Source organism: Hoplias malabaricus, chromosome Y (assembly GCF_029633855.1).
Source record: "Hoplias malabaricus isolate fHopMal1 chromosome Y, fHopMal1.hap1, whole genome shotgun sequence".
Classification (NCBI taxonomy): Eukaryota; Metazoa; Chordata; class Actinopteri; order Characiformes; family Erythrinidae; genus Hoplias; species Hoplias malabaricus.
Genome location: NC_089820.1, coordinates 51,674,345 through 51,694,127, shown reverse-complemented (window position 1 = coordinate 51,694,127; position 19,783 = coordinate 51,674,345). Strand labels below are relative to the sequence as shown.

Sequence of the window (19,783 nt, the reverse complement as noted above, 5' to 3'; positions counted from 1 at the left end):
TCTTTTTTTTTAAATTAAAGATAAATGAACAAGACATCCAGTACCAGGAGCAGCTTGGCCATGGAAATGGAGGGACGGTATACAAGTGAGTGCTCTTCACCTTTTTTTTTTTTACCTTGAGTTTTAATTGGACCAATCATGTGCTTATCTCTTCAGTGGCCTTTCCAATTCATTGCTGTAGAATGAGGCCACTATGGATACAGTGTAATTGAACCAAAAGGTCATGCACTGTATCTTACTTTATGTTTTCATCATTTTCTGATCTTTTTTTTTAATCTGTTATACTTCAGATGTGTTCTATGCACAAGCATCCACTGTCTGGAAGCACTGACGTGCAGAGTTGAGGTGCTGGGGCTGAGATTATTTATATATATTTATTCATCTATTTTTTTTTTTATATACAAAGTGAAGGTTGTCAAACCCAGGCAGTATTGCTTTTGATGTTGAGGAATTGCATTAATTCAGTTTGACTCCTGTGAAGCCAATTTTGATTACTGAAATGATCTGTTAGCAGCAAATACCCAACATAACAGGTCAGCACACACACAAACATTCAGTCTAATCTCACATAGTGTCTGTCTGTTTTTTCCTAAAATGGTTTATTAAGATTAATAATGCGTATACGTTGGTATTTGTTTAATTTCCTGCAGATGTTTGTTTATTATTATTATTATTAGGTACAAGTCACACACAATGCATTAATCACTGTATTTTGTTTAGGTTTTGTAAAACGTCTACTGTACAGTGAGATGTTCTGAGTATAGTGGTGGAGGGCAGGACATATGCTTACTTTTTGTTGTTGCAAAAGGTCTTAGACAATTATGTTTTGAAATGATTGGTAAGGATTAAATTAATAATATGTCCAGTGGAAGAGAAAATAATTAGAGAGGATAAACATCTTCAGGTTGCTAGAAATTGTTTTAATGGGTTTTATTTCTCTTTCTTTATTTATTTATTTAATTGGAGGAAAAAAGGCCAATACTGCAACACAAACACATTCACATGCTGCAGAGCTCAGCACAAAAACCCTGTACCGCCGTTTTTATTTCCGTTTGAGAAAGGGCTTGCTATTTTTGTTTGGTTGTTTCAAACAGCCCTTTTGGCTTTTCTGTTTTTGAATAATTCCTCAGAAATGTTTATTGAAAAATAGTATAACCTATACTTAGTGGCTGTTTTGGCTGGAAATTAAATAACTGAGGCATTGTCTCTGAATTTTCCACAGTTCTTTACTAATAAAGAAGGTGGGTAGGTTTCAAATAGTGTTTTCAAAATATGGTTTTAGAACTATAAACTGTATTGTGTTCCTTAAATACGTGGCAGTTTGAAACAGCCAGTTGTTCTTCTTGGAACCAGCCAAATGTGTGGCTCACTTTTTTTGTATTGCACTACAAGTATTAAGAGGACTAGATTTTGACTTAAATTGCATTTTATTTTGGGTGTTCCAAATATTGTGCGTATTTAAAACTCATAAGGTGCTGTAATGAGGACAAAAACAAAATTTTAAGTAAACGAAAGAAAGCCAAAAAAAAAGAAGTTTGCAAAAACCAGTTTAATAAAAAAAAATCCCAGTATTCAAAGGGCAGATAAACAACCCGTTTTTCCTTTCAACTCCACGACTCTTGTCACTCACCTTTAGTTCACACATGCTCACTTCTCCTCTCGTCTCTCCTTCTCTGTGATATGTAAAATACATATCTCTGCAACCATCACACAAGCTGTGTGCTCTACCGTGCCTGGGGTATTAGCTTAAATTGCTTTCCTTAAAAAATAAATAAGTGTGCTTTTTGTCCACAGGGTATTCACCTAACCTGCTGTGCCTCCAGGTGGGCTGTTATTATGTGTCAGAGCGTGAGGAGTTGATAACCCTGCCTCTTGCTTACATCCACACGTTTACAAACATAAGGGTACTCAGGTTGCCCCCAGGGTATTTAAAACCTACATTTATAAAATAGATGCAAAATGCCCTACTCTGCATTTTATCATATGCGACTTTCTGTCCTACACAGTCTGTTCGTAGAAGTTCACTGGTCTAAATATCTGGAAACCCACTTAATATATACTTGACTCTGTTGAGAAGGGTTGAGTACATGGCAACCCAGCCGTGGTGTGGTGGGCTGGAGTGAGTGGGCCATGATCCTGGCCTCGGCCTTTAAACCTCACCCGTGTTTATGGGCCAGAGCCGTCCACCCACAATTACACAGCAGTGTGTGCAGTGTTATTGTTCTGTGGTGCTGATCTAGTAATGGATCAATACTGGCCCTGTGGTTTATTGCAGTGCTTCAGACTGGACAGTGCTTTCGGGCCTGCTGTGAGTTTAGCTTAATGGGACACTAAAGCCTAAGTGCTCTGACTCCTGTGGACTATGAATTTGCCAATCTCCACTATGCTCTATTTATACTGAAGGCCTTGTACTTTTTTGATCTTTGTATTTTTTTCTATTTACTGATTTATAGATATTATGTAGACATGTTTTTTCTAACAGGTGTACCAATATGAGTCCAGTGTTATGTGTCAATTAAGAGTTAATTAAAACAAGATATTGTCTTACAAAAAGAATAGTAATGCAGGTGAGTGTATTTAGACACTAAGGTTTTTCTTCATTCATGTCTTGTCACTGTTCTGTTTTTTCTCCTACTCCTTCCATTATGTATCTATTTATCTGTCTGTCTATCTATCTGTCTCTCACTCTCTCACACTGAGGTCATCACCTGGTCATAGGTCACCTCAGGTGAGAGAGAGAGAGAGTGTATGGTCTTGTGGCTGCTGTAACTCACACCTGTGAGTATGTGTGTGTTCTGATGGCTGTCGTCAAGAGGCCCATGAATAGTGCATGACAAAGCTTTCATTACAGGAGACACTGGAGTTTAAATAACACTGCATAGAGGCACGTTTACCGAGGTCAGGATGGGTTACAGGCCGTCGCTACGGTTACCTCACCCAGGCCACAGGCCTGTCAGTCTTCAATCATCCCTTCCTTTGGCTAGCTAGCTGAGTTCATAGGTCAAGGACAGGGACCATATCTGGAACATATTAAAATCCCATAAAGTGGCCTTCATATGTTCTCTTTTAGACTCATAACTGGGCATGGCAATATGAAAAGAAGTTTTTCTCATTTTGAAATTTGCATTTATGTCTATTTCTTTTTTTTTTTTTTTTTTTTTTTTTTTTGATAACTGCATTTCAGCTAAAACAATTACTTTCCCTGTCTAGGCCATTTTGTCATTTTTCCTATGGCTGTGAAATTGCATTTTCCAATTTGATGTGAAGCACATTGCTGAAAAACTCAGTTGAGAGCATAACAAGAATGAGCAATAGAAATTCATAGACTGGAGATAAAATTAATAAAACAATCTGTTCTGAGTAGATCCAGACTCTGCTTAACTTGACTTCATACAGTTTTGTCCTGGTAACAGATTAATGGTATCATATACCTCATTTCAACAGTGTCCCCAATAAACCACTTCTCAGTGGGTATTGGAAGCTGTGGTGGAAGGTTCTGAGTCTTCCAGAGTAAAGTCATCCTTCTCAGGGCTGGCGGGTCAGACTGGATCGAGTGTCTGTGGCGTAAATGAGGCACGTTAGCCGTCGCGTCACTTAGAGGTGTCATTAATTAAAGGCCCGTGGCAGTTACAAGGTGTCTGGGGCAGAAACTAGATCAGCCATCTCTTCCAAATTAATCTCACACACACACACACACAAAGCTGCCAAGGGTGAAATGGCATTTGATGTAGCCTTTTTCAAAGTACACCATTTTTTGACTGGCAAGTTTCACTGAAATTGATGACTACTGCTAAGGCTTTCTGGATGTTAATTTAACCACATTCTCAGGGTTTTTTTTTTTCCAACTTTGGGATTCAGGAATTATAGAATCATCTCCCTAGACAGTCATTATACTAAAAAGTGTGTGTGTCATACTATGTTATTGTAAGTTGACCCCTCCCTCAGACAGCAGAGCTGCTAGTGAGAATAATCCATGAGTGATCATTATAATTAAATCATTGTCATGTTGTGGTTAATTAATGAAGAGGGGCTGCGAAGCCTCAAACCTACCACTGTTTCACAGAGAGACAACTTCCAGTCTCTCTTCTGTGCATGTGTTATGCTTTTACAAATAGAAGAGAGACAATACAAAAAAGTAACATGACGTAAGCCTTTGATCACAACCTCTGGCCGAGCAAAACTCTTGTTAAACAGTAATATGGTCTCACCTCTGTTCACGGGCTCATTAATACAGTACATGTGGATTTCTGGAAGTTGTTGACTCTGGTATCATGCCTATCGCTGGAAAACATTAATCTAAGAGAAACGATATGAAAAATTATCTCAGTTTATATTTTTTTTGTATGATTTGAAATGTCTCAAGTAAACATTTGTGGGTGGAGCATTTACAAATTGATTAGTTGAATAACTACTGCTTTACTGCGCTTATTACCGCTGAATTAAGCCTGTTGGACAGCAGAGTAATGCATAGTAATGGTAAGACTCTACAGAGTAAATTCTCTCTCTCTCTATCTCTTTCTTTCTTTCCGTCTCTTTCTATCTCTCTGTCTGTAATAGAGCATACCATCTCCTGGGGAACAGGGTTCTGGCAGTGAAGGTAAGAGAAGAACGTATCTAACCTTCAATTTAGAAACAGAAACAAAGACGTGGGTGCTTAATTTGACCTGTGAGTGGTATGAGCATGGGTGTTTGTGTGCATGTGTGTCCGTGTCTGTGGAGTTATCTGTGGCAGATAATGATAAATGGCTGTTACTCTGGTGTTAATAGCACCGTACTAATTGGAGGGCACTAAGAGCAAATGTAGCACTCCATCACTTGATGGCTGCATTTAAGCTAACAGAAGCCCCAGTGACCCCTATGTCTGAAAATCTTTCTTCCATTCCACTGCTCCATTTCTTTCTTTCTCTCTCTCTCTGTCACTACCATATTCTCTCTCTCTTGTCCTCGATTTTCTTCTCTGCCAAATTACTCTCTTTTTCCGTTTTACAATCGTGTCCTTTCAATGGCAGGCATTTTTTCTTTAAAAGTAATATTGTATAATATAAAGTGTTATAAAATAACATTCATTAATTAATTCATTCATTCATTATCTGTAATTGCTTATCCAGTTCAGGGTCGTGGTTATAAAATAACATAATGTGATTAAATATTTTTTCATTGATGTATCGTTAAATAAGTTCAATCGACTGGCTTAGCTGATATTTGCTCATTAATTTTATTATTTTTTTTAAATAAATGACAAAATTTGCTCATTAAATGGGGATTAACTTTTGTCTTTGCCTTTTATCTTCTCTCCATCCTCATCTTTTTTTTTTTCTCTGTCCTTATATCCTCTCTTCTAGCTTCTTCCCCTCTCTCCTTTATCAGGTTGATCTTTAAACTTTGGCTCCATGGCCCAGTTCTCATTCTCTCTCTCTTTCTCTCTCGCTCTCTCTCTGCTTAGCTCTGGGCCTCACTGTAAATGATCCGTTCGTTCCCGTCCTTACTGCCTTACCTGTAATCAATTATTTCAATGGGAGAATGCTGATCTAACCTTAACTAAAGAAGCATTTTAGCTAATCTGAGGCTACATTACACATGTTTTTCCACTCTGTTGGTATTAGAGATAGAGAGAAAGAGATACACACATCTGTAACTCTCTTGTGTTGTGGGATTATCCGCATACGTGCTTAATGTTTTTAAGATGCCTCCTTACAGTATGTTTGCTGACTGTTATAAATTTCAGCCGTAACAGAAAATGTGTTAGTACAGCCTCGGGGTGAGCTGTGTGGGGTGAGAGATGTCTCATAATAAAGATGTCTTTTAATAAGGACTATGTGTTTGTATTGTAGGTCATTCCTCTTGACATCACAGTGGAATTGCAAAAACAGATAATGTCTGAGCTGGAGATTCTTTACAAGGTCAGACCTGATCCCTCTACTGCAGTTTCTTCTCTCACTGTGTTAATAGATTTTAATATTATGTTTTTCATTGTAGCAGTGCTGATATTTATTTTGTTATTTGCATAATTATAACAAATTATAACCTATAATTCAGAAATATTGACCACTAATAACTGAATGCTTAAAGGCTAAGCACCACTTAATGGACCTCCATGAATATTTCACATTATTTTAGTTACTGACAGATATAAGTATGGATTAAAATGAAAATAGCTGCTTAATTTGCTTTTAAACTGACAATTTTATTAAATTGATGGAAAAACCCGAGCTCGCTACGGAAATTCTTGAACGCAACCGTGACGTCACTGGTGGACAACAGCTGAACAACGCCTCGGAAAAACACCGTTATGACTGACTGTCATGACAGTATCTAGCTAGCTCAATAACCAACATTATTCATGACAATAGCCTAGCAATAAGCTAAACTCAAATTTAGAGGTACCGTTATTCTTGTAAATGTGATCGAAGTCGAACTCGAATTCATGCAACACTATAAACCTCCGTAATGCAACTAGCGATACGTAGCCTAGTATAATCTGAGCCACCGAGTTTAGCAAGTCAAGCTAACGTTAACTAACACCAACTAAAACAGGCGAAGTAAGTGTACTTACCCTGTTTACCTCCATGTTACAGAGGCTCTTGAAACCTTTCGTTGGTTTCCTTACATGCCCATATTGTTGGAAAAGTGCCAGTGAAATGAGCTACAGATAACGGAGTGAGCGGATGGTCCTTTCCAAAGTGCCCGTTTAACGTTGATAAATATAGTCCATTTTCTGGATATTTTGGGATCTTTGGGCCATTTGTGCACATATGTCCCATTGTACATTGAATTATTGCAGCCAAAAACAACACACCTTTTCATCATTTTGCATTAAATTAAGTGCAACTTCTAGAGTTGTTGTCCACCATCTACGTCACAGGCAAGACGCCTATTAGAGTTTTCGAACACCGGTGGGGGGTGGGGCCAACGGTCTTTTAAATCTTATTCCTTGAATTACTAAGAAATAACATGTTTTCTGACTATCAATAAACACAAATTAGGAACTCAAATTCCACTGTATTTATTTGTTTGACACTTTCATATCGCTGGTGCTTAGCCTTTAAATGTCGACTGATCTTTTTTTCATAGTATTTTGGCTGGTGATACTGTCTATTATGCACCCCTAATAGTTTTATTCCATATTTTTTTTTCTTTTACAGTGTGATTCTCCATATATCATAACATTCTACAGTGCTTTCTTTGTGGAGAACAGAATATCAATATGCACTGAGTTTATGGATGGTGAGTTTGTCTCATTTTGATGCTGTTTCTATGTAAGTGCTGTGCCTTTAGCTCTTGCAGTGTGGTTTGGGTATTCTAATGTAATTGGGTATAACTGGATAAATGACTGTGTAACATAATTATTTATTTAATTAATAATTCATGTATGTATCTCTTTGGGCATAGGTGGGTCACTGGATGTTTACAGAAGGATTCCAGAGCATGTGCTCGGGCGGATTGCTGTGGCAGTGAGTTTTCCCTCAATATTTCTTTTAAAACATGTCAGTCATTATTTTTAATGAATGAAAAATATGGGGTACACCGACTCTCCTTTCTGTTCTCATTCTCCTGCCAAACTATCATACAGGCCTATGGGACCAATGCATATATAATTCTTAGATACATTTGTGAAAAAAGCCTTCTGTGTTTTACCATAATCAGATTTGTTATTTATGGTGGTTTCAGTGTTCACCACACGCTACCCCACCACACACACACTCACACCTATCCCCACATACTCCTTGCTAGCTGTTTGTTTTTGTTTCTGTATATTCCTTTATGATAAACCTTGCTGCTAACATTTTGTTAGTCTGATACTGTAATTGATAAACCTGAATACTTGCCTAGGTGGTGAAAGGACTGACATATTTGTGGAGCCTGAAGATTTTGCACAGAGGTGAGTGGAACAGTAACCAGTAAAAAGATATACCATGGAATAAACACAAATGATAATTTATTCATTCACATTCACTATCTGTAAGCACTTATCCAGTTCAGGGTCGCGGTGGGTCCGGAGTCTACCCGGAATCATCAGCAAGGCAGGAACACACCCTGGAGGGGGCACCAGTCCTTCACCGGGCAACATACACTCAGACATTCACTCACACACTCACACCTACGGACACTTTTGAGTCATCAATCCACCTACCAACGTGTGTTTTTGGACTGTGGGAGGAAACCGGAGCACCCGAGGAAACCCACGCAGACACAGGGAGAACACACCACAGACAGTCACTCAGAGTGGGACTTGAACACACAACCTCCAGGTCCCTGGAGCTGTGTGACTGCAACACTACCTGCTGCGCCGCTGTGCCACCCCAAATGATAATTATCTGATTTAAAGTGATTGTCAGCATAACCTCTTAAGTATGATTGATTTATAAGGGAATGTAAAAATACTCTAAGATATAAAGGCTCACTGAGGTAAGGTTTTATTTAATGCAATTTTTTATTACATCATTAAATGTTTTCACAGGTAAAGGATAGTTTTTTAAAGATGTGTTTAAAAATACATACGCATATATATATATATATATATATATATATATATATATATATATATATATATATAATTTTTTTTTCCATACAATCCTTTCTTTAATTGTGATATTAAGTATTATTTGTGTTACTAAAGCACATTTCTAGTGTTTTCTGCTTCCACAGCCACAGTAAAGCAGCCTGTTTTGCCCCTGAAGCCGTCTCCTGTTGGGTGAGATTAACTGTGGTTTTCATTGTGCAGATGTGAAGCCCTCCAACATGCTGGTGAACACTCGAGGCCAGGTCAAACTGTGTGACTTCGGAGTCAGCACTCAGGTGCGTTCCACTCTGGTTGTGCTAGAGAGAACCCATTTGCATACCATTCAGATGTCCATTGTCCTATCTGGGGTGATCTCTCCATTCTCTCTCCTTAGTTGGACTGTCATTCTTCTATTCCCCTGGGGAATTTTATCTTCAGTCTCTAAGCCCCTCTCCATCACTCACATCTCTCCCAACTCTCTCTAATTACCACTTTGACCAGTCACGCTGCACATGCATTTATATGTGATAGTGTGAGCGTGAGGTAACAATAGCTCAAACTGAAAAAATCAGCATCATCTTTCCCATTTCCAATACACACAGGAGCCTAACAATAAAAACCCCTGTCACTCCACGCGCTTCTCTTTTAATTATTATTCATCATCCTGTCCTTAGGGATACAGTGTGTGTCTGACCCATGGTTCAGCTAGGATGCGTATCACTGTGTGTGCTGGGCCTTCCCTGCGCACAAACACACTCCAGGCCATAAGGGAACACTCATTATGTTTGCCCTGTCATTGATGGCATGTGCCATTGTGTCCTGTCTTCTTTTGCATTGCCCAGTTTCTATAGGCTCTCCTGAGAGAGGGAGAGAGTCAAAGAAAGAGAGGGAAAGAGAGAGAGAGACTAAAATTACACCAGGCAGACATTTCAATAACACTCTAAAATAACACCCTGTGCCGTGTCAGTAGATTTACACTCATCTCTGAGTCTCTCTGTAGACCTTCTCTCCCCACAGCCAAGATCTGAGGTCATACACTCCTCCCTCATCTATATTCTCAGTCTCAATATGTCCAAACACACAGAGCTGTGCTCTCTACACCAGTGAATGTGACCCTTCATTCTAATATCCATCAGCTTCAAGCCACTGCGGAAATTTTCTGTTCAAGCTGAAAGTGGCTCTGAAGTGCAGGTCCTGAATCAGCCTATAGCAAACCATTGCATTTATAATGGAACTACAGGAAGCTAATGTAGCTTATAGAAGCATCTTCACACACATGGAACCAAAATAATAAATATAACCATTGCTATGGATTTGATAAGCAAGCTTTCTTGTAGGTAGATGGTTGCAGAAGGATGACAGATAGCTTGTTACTGTCAGGAGTGTGGTAACCCTGTTCTTTCACCACTGATCTCTTACATTTTGGGTTAGCAGAGTTATGCAAATTTTGAGAATGTTTGCTGTTTTGTTTTGTTTTTCAGCTGGTGAACTCCATTGCAAAAACCTATGTGGGAACCAATGCTTATATGGCGGTGAGCAAGACCAGTATCAACTGTGTTTAAAATGGGCATCTGCCAGATTTAAGATCGCATTCAGTTTTGTAAATAGGCATTCAAGTAATTCAGTCTAACATGATTTATATAGCCCTTCTAGCTGTCATTTTTATGCATGCTTCAAATGAAGACCTTGAGAAGTTAAACAGGAATGTCAGTGAGACATTTGATCAAGGAACTTCCTTGTAACAGCACTTCAGTTTTCACTGGCTTTCAGAAGATGGGACGTTGCATGTTTAGAGACAGCTTATCATCTCAGTTATTGCTAGACCTTTATATTGCCAGTGTTTGAGTTTGGGCCTTCCCTGCAGTTCCTCTCTTTCAAGTGCTTAATATCATTGCTGTCAAATCATGAAGATCATCAATTTGAACAATTTAAAATCAGTTTTCACTTTTAAATGTTCTGAGTTTTCTTTTGCTTTGTAGTAAATAGTCCATGCCTCTCATCATCCCCTAATTCCTCATGTAATTTGTAATCCCTTAATACTGATTGTGAATATTTGTGTTCTGTAGCCGGAGAGGATATCAGGGGAGCAGTATGGCATTCATTCAGATGTGTGGAGCGTAGGAATCTCTTTCATGGAGGTAAACTGTTAAGGTTTAATTCACATTAAAATGGTAATTTTTCATGTAATTTTTTTCCAGGACAAAAAAAAAAAAAAAAAAAAAAAAAAAAGAAGTGGTGATTTGGTGATTTATCTGCATCTAATTCCTCAAAAATGTCCAGGATATTCTTCTGCAAATAAATGCCAAAACCTTCTTAGGAAATACAGCAATGTATATATATATATATATATATATATATATATATATATATATATATATGTTGATTCAAATGTTAATTCATTAGTGAAACATGTCACAGAGAAAAAGCATGTGTAAAGTTTTACTGTTAAATCCAGTTTTGTTAACCAAGTCACAGAATATACTGGGGTTGGACAATGAAACTGAAACACCTGGTTTTAGACCACAATAATTTATTAGTATGGTGTAGGGCCTCCTTTTGCGGCCAATACAGCATCAGTTCATCTTGGAAATGACATACACAAGTCCTGCACAGTGGTCAGAGGGATTTGAAGCCATTCTTCTTGCAGGATAGTGGCCAGGTCACTACGTGATGCTGGTGGAGGAAAACGTGTCCTGACTCGCTCCTCCAAAACACCCCAAACTGGCTCAATAATATTTAGATCTGGTGACTGTGCAGGTCATGGGAGATGTTCAACTTCACTTTCATGTTCATCAAACCAATCTTTCACCAGTCTTGCTGTGTGTATGGGTGCATTGTCGTCCTGATACACGGCACCGCCTTCAGGACACAATGTTTGAACCATTGGATGCACATGGTCTTACTGGTGCAATGTACAATTAATGAAGATTGGCCACCAGGCTGCTCCAATTTAGCCATGAAACCTCCCACACTAAAATGACAGGTGTTTCAGTTTCATTGTCTAACCCCTGTATCTATGTTGCTCAACATGTTATAACATATAGAATACTATTTAATAGAACGTGTGAATTATATAAAGTGTGTCCTGGTTAATGCCATAGGATTTATGTGTGAAGCGTTGTGTAATATACATACAGAGTGCAACTAAGTAAACAAAATAGTCAACTTAAATGCAAACACCCAAATACACCTCATGCATTAAATACAATAAAAACATCAGTTTGTTTGGTGTGTGATGGCCTGGAAAGGCTGAATATATTGTTTTATATGACTGTGAAAAAACTGTGAGTTTTTAAAAGCTACTATTGCTACTATGGACTTTCTATGTGTTTAGTGTGTGTTAGCTAAGAGGTATTAATAGTCCCTGCAGGCAGTCTGTCCAAACAGATGTTGGCCTACAGCTATGCATGGATCACACTCAGAATCTCCCACTGACTGCAGTAAAGACCTACACACACATACGCACACACACAATCATCTATTTTCACCCATTGTCTCCTTTTCCCTTTTTTGGCATGACAGTTTCTTTCAGTCTGCTGTGTCTTTTTCAGATTCAGTTGTACCAAAAGCCCACAGAGCATGTGAAAACATATCTGTTTGTAATAGAAAACGTCTTGCCAGTATTGTAAACACATATACAAATATAAAACAATTGTTTTTAATTTTAACAGAATTAATAGCATTGTCTATTCTCTTAGGCTATTTTCTTTTAAAAGAACAAAATTAAGAATACAACAAATCAGATTTTTCCCCCAGATGATGATATTTTAAATTACAATAAAAATGATCTGCTTCACATTTGTGCCTGGATGTAAATTTGATTAGAACTTTATTCTGTAACATTTATAGCATCAAAATGGAATTGTCTGCATCCTTTTTCATTCTAAAATATATTACAAACCTGAAAACTAATTTTTGATTTAATAAAGTAGTAATATTATCATATAAAAAATTAATTGCTATTTGTAACCTCATAAATAAGCTTTGTATTGAATAACAGCAGTGGTTCCATACTTTTAAACTGAGATTCCAAACCATTGAAGTAGGGTACTTCTGCTGTTACACCTCTTACACTTACACCTTTCACATTTGTGTGTGTGATTTTTGAGAATGTTTGTTTATCAGAGTGTATAAGTGCATTCATTTGTGTCCAGATGATTGCAGTTGATAGAATGGACTGGATACATTCTGAAATAGCACTTGAGTTCTTGCACTAAAATTTGCCATGCTAGTAATTCACATCAACGCTATTGATTTTTAATTTGTTATTGTCAGCAGCTCTCAGCGGCTGTGACAAATAGACATTGTGTATTTGTCAATAATCTTGAATATCTTAACGATTATAATAGTCATTGATTTAGAGCTCAGAAAAAAAAAATATATATATATATATATATATAAAATATAGTACATGTTTGACTTTTTGTTGATAATGATAAACTCTAACTCAGGCAGTGTTGTCAGTTCTGTTGTTCGTGCCTAGCACAGTATTCTGAGTGAATTAGCCAGTGAACTCCACAGTGTAATTCAGATTAATCTTCTAAATGCAGCCAACAAGTCCACTGCCTAATCCGGTTCAGAGATTAAGTGTGAAAATAATCTGGTTACACTATTAAGTCTCATTTAACTAAGATGAAAGCTGTCATGTAGACCTCTGATGGATCACATATGTTAGCAAGCAGACTTTCCTCTGTGCCTCTTTTTATTGACTTTTCCAATCTTTATACTTCTCCTTTTTTTTTCCCTCTTAGCGGAGGGGTGGGCTGGTGGGAATTAACTAATGACTGCCGTTATTTGAGCAGCTCACATTCGGTGTGTGGCTATGCGGCTCATCCTTAAGCTCTTCTCTTAATCCAGCACATGCCTCAGTCCCTCAGTCAGTGGTAGATTAAGCCTTTGTTCATTTAAACACACCTGCTGAAGAGGCACAAGCTGCAGGGTAAAGTGAGGATAAGGCCACTGCTCCTTTAAGCCAGAGTAATAAGACCAATTGAAATCTATTAGACCAATTGAATCCAATTATGATTTCAGAAATACTGTCATGCATATTTTTTCCCCTCAGTACACTAATTTACCATAATGTATGTATGTGTTTACCAATGCTCTATGGAGCATTTGAAGCAGAAGTTTTAACAAACACAGCTGTTTTTATTGTTTATGAACTATACCAGCTTCTTTTTGAATGCACAGATTAACAAGTCTGCAGAAACACAACTGGACATGAAAAACCTTTATGTAAAAAGAGTGCTTAAAGATTAAATGGTCGGTGAAAAGCTGAATGAAGTTGAAAAAAAATGCATGGTTGTCATTTAAGAAAATGTATAGAATCAACTCTATAGCATTTACATTATCCCTGTCATATACATTTTTCTTTCTTCTTCAGGCCTCACCAGGTTACACTTTTAATTCTTGGTCAGTTATGATAGTCACCTCAACAGTTACCAGTCTGTGATTAGTGCAGAAGTCATAAAGGGTCTTTGGTTTTAGGATCTTTGGTTTTAGCTTTAGAGGACTGCTAATGTTTGACAGCATTTTCAGAATGTTGGCTCAGCTGGCACGCTAGCTTTCTGCTGTCCTTGAATAGTACAAGTGAATTAACAAGCAATTTGGTATACAATCAGTTGATGTTACAACGTGTTTTGTGGGAGATTGTAGGGCACTCAAAATCACTCAGGAGGAAATGTGTTAATATATTCTCAAATCACAAATATATATATATATATATATATATATATATATATCATATATATTCATTGAATATTCATTAATTGTAGCATACATATTTTAGCTAATATAAAATATGTATAGACAAAGTTTGGCTGTGTATCTAATTTTCTCTTTGTTTTTTTTTTTCTCTTACAGTTGGCCCTTGGCCATTTCCCCTATCCACAGGTGAGTATTTATTCTACAAGCTCAGTATTCCCTTCCTCTCAACTATTATAAACTCATTGTTTTCATCATACATTCAAAGACTATGGGAGCCCTGTAATCTCCAGTAATCAGTCTCCGGCAGTAATTACCTTACTTTTGTTTGTGATCACGTTGCTCATCTCAAACCTATTTACCCTTCGTACAATCCTGCTGACCCAGTGGATTCCTCAGTCTCGTTAATCCCTGTAATCAGATTTTTTTTCCTGGATTAACTTGTTCTTAGAACCCTGGCCTTGGTTTATAATCCTGGTCCAATCAGAGGTCTCCTTTCTTTTGGAAACCATTGTGAAATTGGGGGTGTGCTTGTGCTGTTGCTGCCAAATTGAAGGGCAAAGTAGGCACTGTGGGAAGGTAATTATTCTGTTGGCCAACAAGCAGAATATTAGTGGCACGCAGAGGTACAAAAATGTAATTACATTGCTTTAAATAGTCAAAGAAATCAAAGGCGAAGTCTAATTGAGATATTCACTTACAGGATTCCTAATATTATTATAACAATATTATACATTTGTAGGAGAAACCTGTTAACGTATATACCAGCATTTTATTAGACATACTTTTGGAGTGGTTTGTGTGTCTGTATGAAATGTCTTTACTGACTGCATCCAAAAGTGCAGTTTTTGGTCACTGAAGCCCTCTGGAAGTGCACAGGGGCTCTTTAATGAGGAAAATGTTGACTAATGCTCAATAAATTACTCCCAGCATGCCTGTTGGGTTAATTAGCATATTAAACTGAATCAGCCACTCAGGGCAGCTCATGGAAAACAGGAAGCAATACTGAGACGCTGCATCCACTGCCAAGACTTTGCATGTTAATGTGGATGCTGTTATTTATAAATGTGGCCTGGTGAAATAGCAGCCATATAGACAACCAGCAGTAAGTGTAGGAATGTAATGCTAGTGTTTGTTTTCATCCATTGAGAGCAGTATCACTGCATTTATTTGGGTAAGCATGCAGTATGTTAGCTCATAGCCAGAGGCATATCTCATTTGTAAGTGTTTTTTTTCATGCCTCTCCTAGGACTGTCTATTGTCATGGTAATGCGGGGAGTGCTATTACATAAAATAATACATTCGCACACACAATGTCAGTCTTTTTTTACCAACCGATGGTGGCATTTGGATGAAACTAAAAAGACCTTATCATAAGTGAATGTGCAGATCTCTCTCTCTCTATCTCTCTCTCTCATATATATATATATATATATATATATATATATATATATATATATAAAATTAATTAAATGATGATTGGTTGATACGATATAGTTGCCGATATTGATATGAACAGTTTAAAACCCTCTGAAAAACTTGGAAGAACAAACAAAAAACATTACATCATCATCAAACATGAACCCATTGGCTTTGTCAATATTACATATTTATAAACAAACAATGACAGCACCCTGTAATGACTGTCAGTCAGTGACAGATGCTGTAAATGTGTATTGAAATGTTGAATATGTGTATAAAATCCTATAATTGTTATTGAATCATTTTATATTGCGATATATATTGAATTATCGTCCAGCTCTAATCAGGATCAGCCATATTTGGTACCTAGATTTCTGAGGTCTTAGCAATAGCAAACAATCCAACTGAATGAAGATGGATAATTTATTGGATACAAAAATATTTATGATAATCACAAAAACTAAGGTATTTGCTTTGCTTTCCAGAAAATCATTCACAGCTTTTTACCTAGACCTCACTGGAATGAAAGCAATTGTATTTTGGTCTTCATCATTAGGCTGTGTCCTCATCTGCATGATTAGAAATGGTGAATCAAATGTGTAGCAACTTTTCTGTTCTTAGCTCAGAGAGCCAAAGGCACTATACTAAAGCTCTTCACATTTTACACCTCATTAATTTATTACTCTCTCTTAATATCCCTCTCCCTCCCTATGTCTCTCTCTCTCTCTCTGTCGCTGTCGCTTCGCTTTCTCTCACACTCTCTATCTCCGTCCCTTCCGTACTCTTTCTACTCTTTCCTATTGCTCATCTTTTCTCTCTCTCCCTCTCTCACACTCACACATACACACACTTCCTACTAAATCTCAAACATTTGTTTGGGGGGGGGAGAAGGAGGTCAAGAAATGTGTGCGAGAGAGAGAGTGAGAGGGAGAGAGAAGGGTAAAGACAGGACTGCCTGCTGCTGCTGCATTTTTGTTCTTGATGTTAATTTTCACAGCTCCATATGGTGCTGCAGACTCTTCACCTACAGGCATCACACACACACACACACTCAACTACCTCAGGCTTGGGCTGTCATTTACAGCATCTCATACATCTGTGCTCTCTCACTCTCTTTCTCTAACACACTCTCTCTCTCTCTCTCTCTCTCTCTCTCTGTCATTCATTGTTGTATGTACACTCACTTCTCTAAAGCTCATTTTCCTGCTGATATGGTTGAAGGACAGAGGGTTACGATTGTGCATTCAGACCAGCATTGGTGTGTGTGTGTGTGTGTGTGTGTGTGTGTGTGTGTGTGTGTGTGAGAGTGTGTGAGAGAGCGTGTGCATGTTATCCTGTCTTGTCATTGATTATAAAAGACTCTTTAATTCTGTCTCACCCCATGTTGGGATTAATTTGCATTCTTTGTCAGGAGTTAATGGCGTCTCTCGATGGCTCGCTCGGAGAATCTTTGAAGACTGCAGACTCGCTGGCATGTGTATACAGCCGCCGGCGCTTCTTTCCCTGATTGATTTGTTGTTGCCTTTTGTGTTCTCCGGCTGTTTCTGTTTTGGATCATTTTCCCCCTTGTATTCACCCAAACATACTGTATAAAATATCTTTTCCCAAAGCCCCAGTTTTTAAGACCAAGTCCATTTTTTAGAAGGAAATATTTAACTGGATTAAATCAAATTATAAAATCCACTCTGATCATTTGTTTCCCCTCATTTCTGGAGTATTTTAGCTAACTATTTAAACATTTTTAACTTGACATTTAGAATTGACCACATAAATGATTTTGCTGTCTTTTTCACGTCTGGAAATATATTATTACTTTTGTTTAGTTTAAATTTTTACGTAACTGCTCAAATCTGTGTGACACATGCTAGAAGTAGCTGGGGAGAAATTTACACAGACATTGTGTTGCCCTCTGGGAAAAGCACAGCAGAAATTGTGGAGAATAATCTGCATTGTTGTAAGCAGTCTTAATAATTTGTATTGTTTAACAGGCTTTTTAAAACATAATTTGTCCTGTCCAGTTTTCCGTCTCCCAGCCCTAGCAGTTAGTTAAAGTCCTGTCGTCTCCCAGGTCCAAATATAAAGTAGACAGGCTTAAATATGTTTCTCAATCAGGAACAAGCCTGAATAGATTTTTATGCCTGAAAGAATAATGACTAAGGTATCTTTAATTGTACTTTGGAGTTAGTTTCCGTTTTTCTTGATGACTCACGGCAATAAAGCGATGGTGCATTCAATGTCTTTGGGTATTTAAAAAGTTTGCAGCAGTGTGTAATTGAGAGTGAATCACCTGCTGTAATGCCTTGTCAGGAGGACCACACACTAGGAGCTGTTCATTTCAGCAGGACGAGCGGGCCTGATCGGATCAGGAGAGTGACGGCCTCCTGCTAGGATGAAAAATGCCATTTCAGCTTAACTGCTGAACATGTGAAAATGTTGCAGGCAGCTGGTGCTCAGTCACCCTCATCAGACAAATAACCATTGTCTCACTGTCTTTTGCACTGTAACCAGTGGTATTCTGTTACAGAGATCACTTTTCCTGGTCTCTGTAGAGAACCTAAAAACACTTAAACTGGTGAAAATGTGTTGGCTCACGTTAGAAGTGGGATAGGATAAGGACCAGGATTAGGTTCAGGCTTTGGGTTCAGGTAAAGTTTTATTCTTTTTTTGTTTTGTTTAGGTAAGCATCAATGACGCATCTTCAGAAGACCCAGTGCATAAAGATTTAGAGTGGTTTAAATCAGTAATGTTTGGCATTAATATTAATATAATGTCATTGCTTTATAATTTGGAGTCCATCTGCTTGTAAAGACCATGATATGATTGTGATATGATACATGAGTAGCCAGAAAGGGACACATCTGAGGGCTCTCATGCCACTGCTTTACCACCATCCCAACTTGTCTGTCAGCTAACATGTAACAAATGTGCACCATTTATGCCCAAGACACTGCTGCTGTTTAAGATGCACATCGCACATCCACTTTTCCAATCCAGCATCTCCGTAAAACCTGGAGGCAGCTTCGGAGGAGAATCAGCTCACACTGCGTAGCTGGGCTCCGCTAAATGAGGATCAGGCTATTAGCGCTTGTGTATTTTCATTATGCAAATGCTGTTAACACGTCGTGCCCACTCATGGCCACCGGGCTTTTCAGAGCTTTCCCCCTAGTGATCATAAACATGTCCTAGTGAGACGCTTGTGATTATAACATGCTAATTACATATTGCCTTTCTTCTTTCTTGCTGTCTCTTTTTTTTGTCTAATCTTCTTTCTTTTTGTTTCTCTTCCTGTAGATTCAGAAAAACCAAGGTTCCTTAATGGTAAGTATTTGATGAGTTTTTTTGTTTATTTCTTTTCCAGAGACGAAGGTCACCCCTCCTTTATTTCTTTTGATAGTCATCTCTTTGCATCGCTTGACTGCTTGCCTCTAAAGTTAATACAATAATACAACAATACACCGACACTTAACTGCCCTGCATTCCGATGAGAGGCCATTAGAAATAATAGAGCGTTCCGGATCCAATGGCTTTTTCTGTGTCTGAGTGCATTTGATTAATCTGAATCGGTACCTGTTTTGCTGCATTACCGATTTCATTTCCTTTGCACTGTAAGGAGATTGAACGCAGTCTAATCTCCTTGTCCCTCCTCCCCCTCTCCACAGCCTCTCCAGTTATTGCAGTGCATCGTTGATGAGGTGAGTCCGCGTCTGATGTGCTGGAGCTCCTAAAGCTGTGGCTAATGGGGCAGAAAGCTGCTGTTTTGTTTCCTAATGAAGCAAGGTGTTTTAGCAGATCAGCTCAGGGTTTCAGCTTGTCATATTCTGGCAGAGCAAAGAGCCAGCAGGCCTCACTGAAAACCAGGGGCTTGAGTCTCTGAGTAGACTGGGTTTCTGCCACCACTGGTGGACATTAGTCCACGCTGGGGAGATGTACGGATATGGAATTTCCGACCATACTGAACATCTGTGTGTCTCGATTATTTAATTTTATTTAATTTAACAAATGGCCACTGCTGTTACGAATGATCAGCTTGAATTTCAACATTTCTGTACAAAAAAAACGTTCTTTTTGATGCTCTCTTGGTCAACTACTTTTTCAGAGTCTCTTTTGCCCTCTCTTTATCAGCTGCTGATTCTGAATCTGTCTCTCTCTCTCTCATAC

The 19,783-nt window shown here is 38.1% G+C and overlaps 1 protein-coding gene across 1 annotated transcript in view; it reads left to right on the top strand.

The window, feature by feature from the left end:
• LOC136678907 (dual specificity mitogen-activated protein kinase kinase 5-like) overlaps positions 1 to 19,783 on the top strand; it is a 55,570-nt gene that overhangs the window by 16,958 nt on the left and 18,829 nt on the right. Inside the window, exons 8-19 of the mRNA XM_066657090.1 lie at positions 21 to 85; positions 4,558 to 4,597; positions 5,832 to 5,900; positions 7,143 to 7,224; positions 7,390 to 7,451; positions 7,831 to 7,879; positions 8,723 to 8,796; positions 9,982 to 10,032; positions 10,567 to 10,638; positions 14,363 to 14,392; positions 18,917 to 18,943; positions 19,285 to 19,317. Of these exons, the coding sequence (XP_066513187.1) occupies positions 21 to 85; positions 4,558 to 4,597; positions 5,832 to 5,900; positions 7,143 to 7,224; positions 7,390 to 7,451; positions 7,831 to 7,879; positions 8,723 to 8,796; positions 9,982 to 10,032; positions 10,567 to 10,638; positions 14,363 to 14,392; positions 18,917 to 18,943; positions 19,285 to 19,317 (654 nt within the window). The remainder of the gene's footprint in view (positions 1 to 20; positions 86 to 4,557; positions 4,598 to 5,831; positions 5,901 to 7,142; positions 7,225 to 7,389; positions 7,452 to 7,830; positions 7,880 to 8,722; positions 8,797 to 9,981; positions 10,033 to 10,566; positions 10,639 to 14,362; positions 14,393 to 18,916; positions 18,944 to 19,284; positions 19,318 to 19,783) is intronic.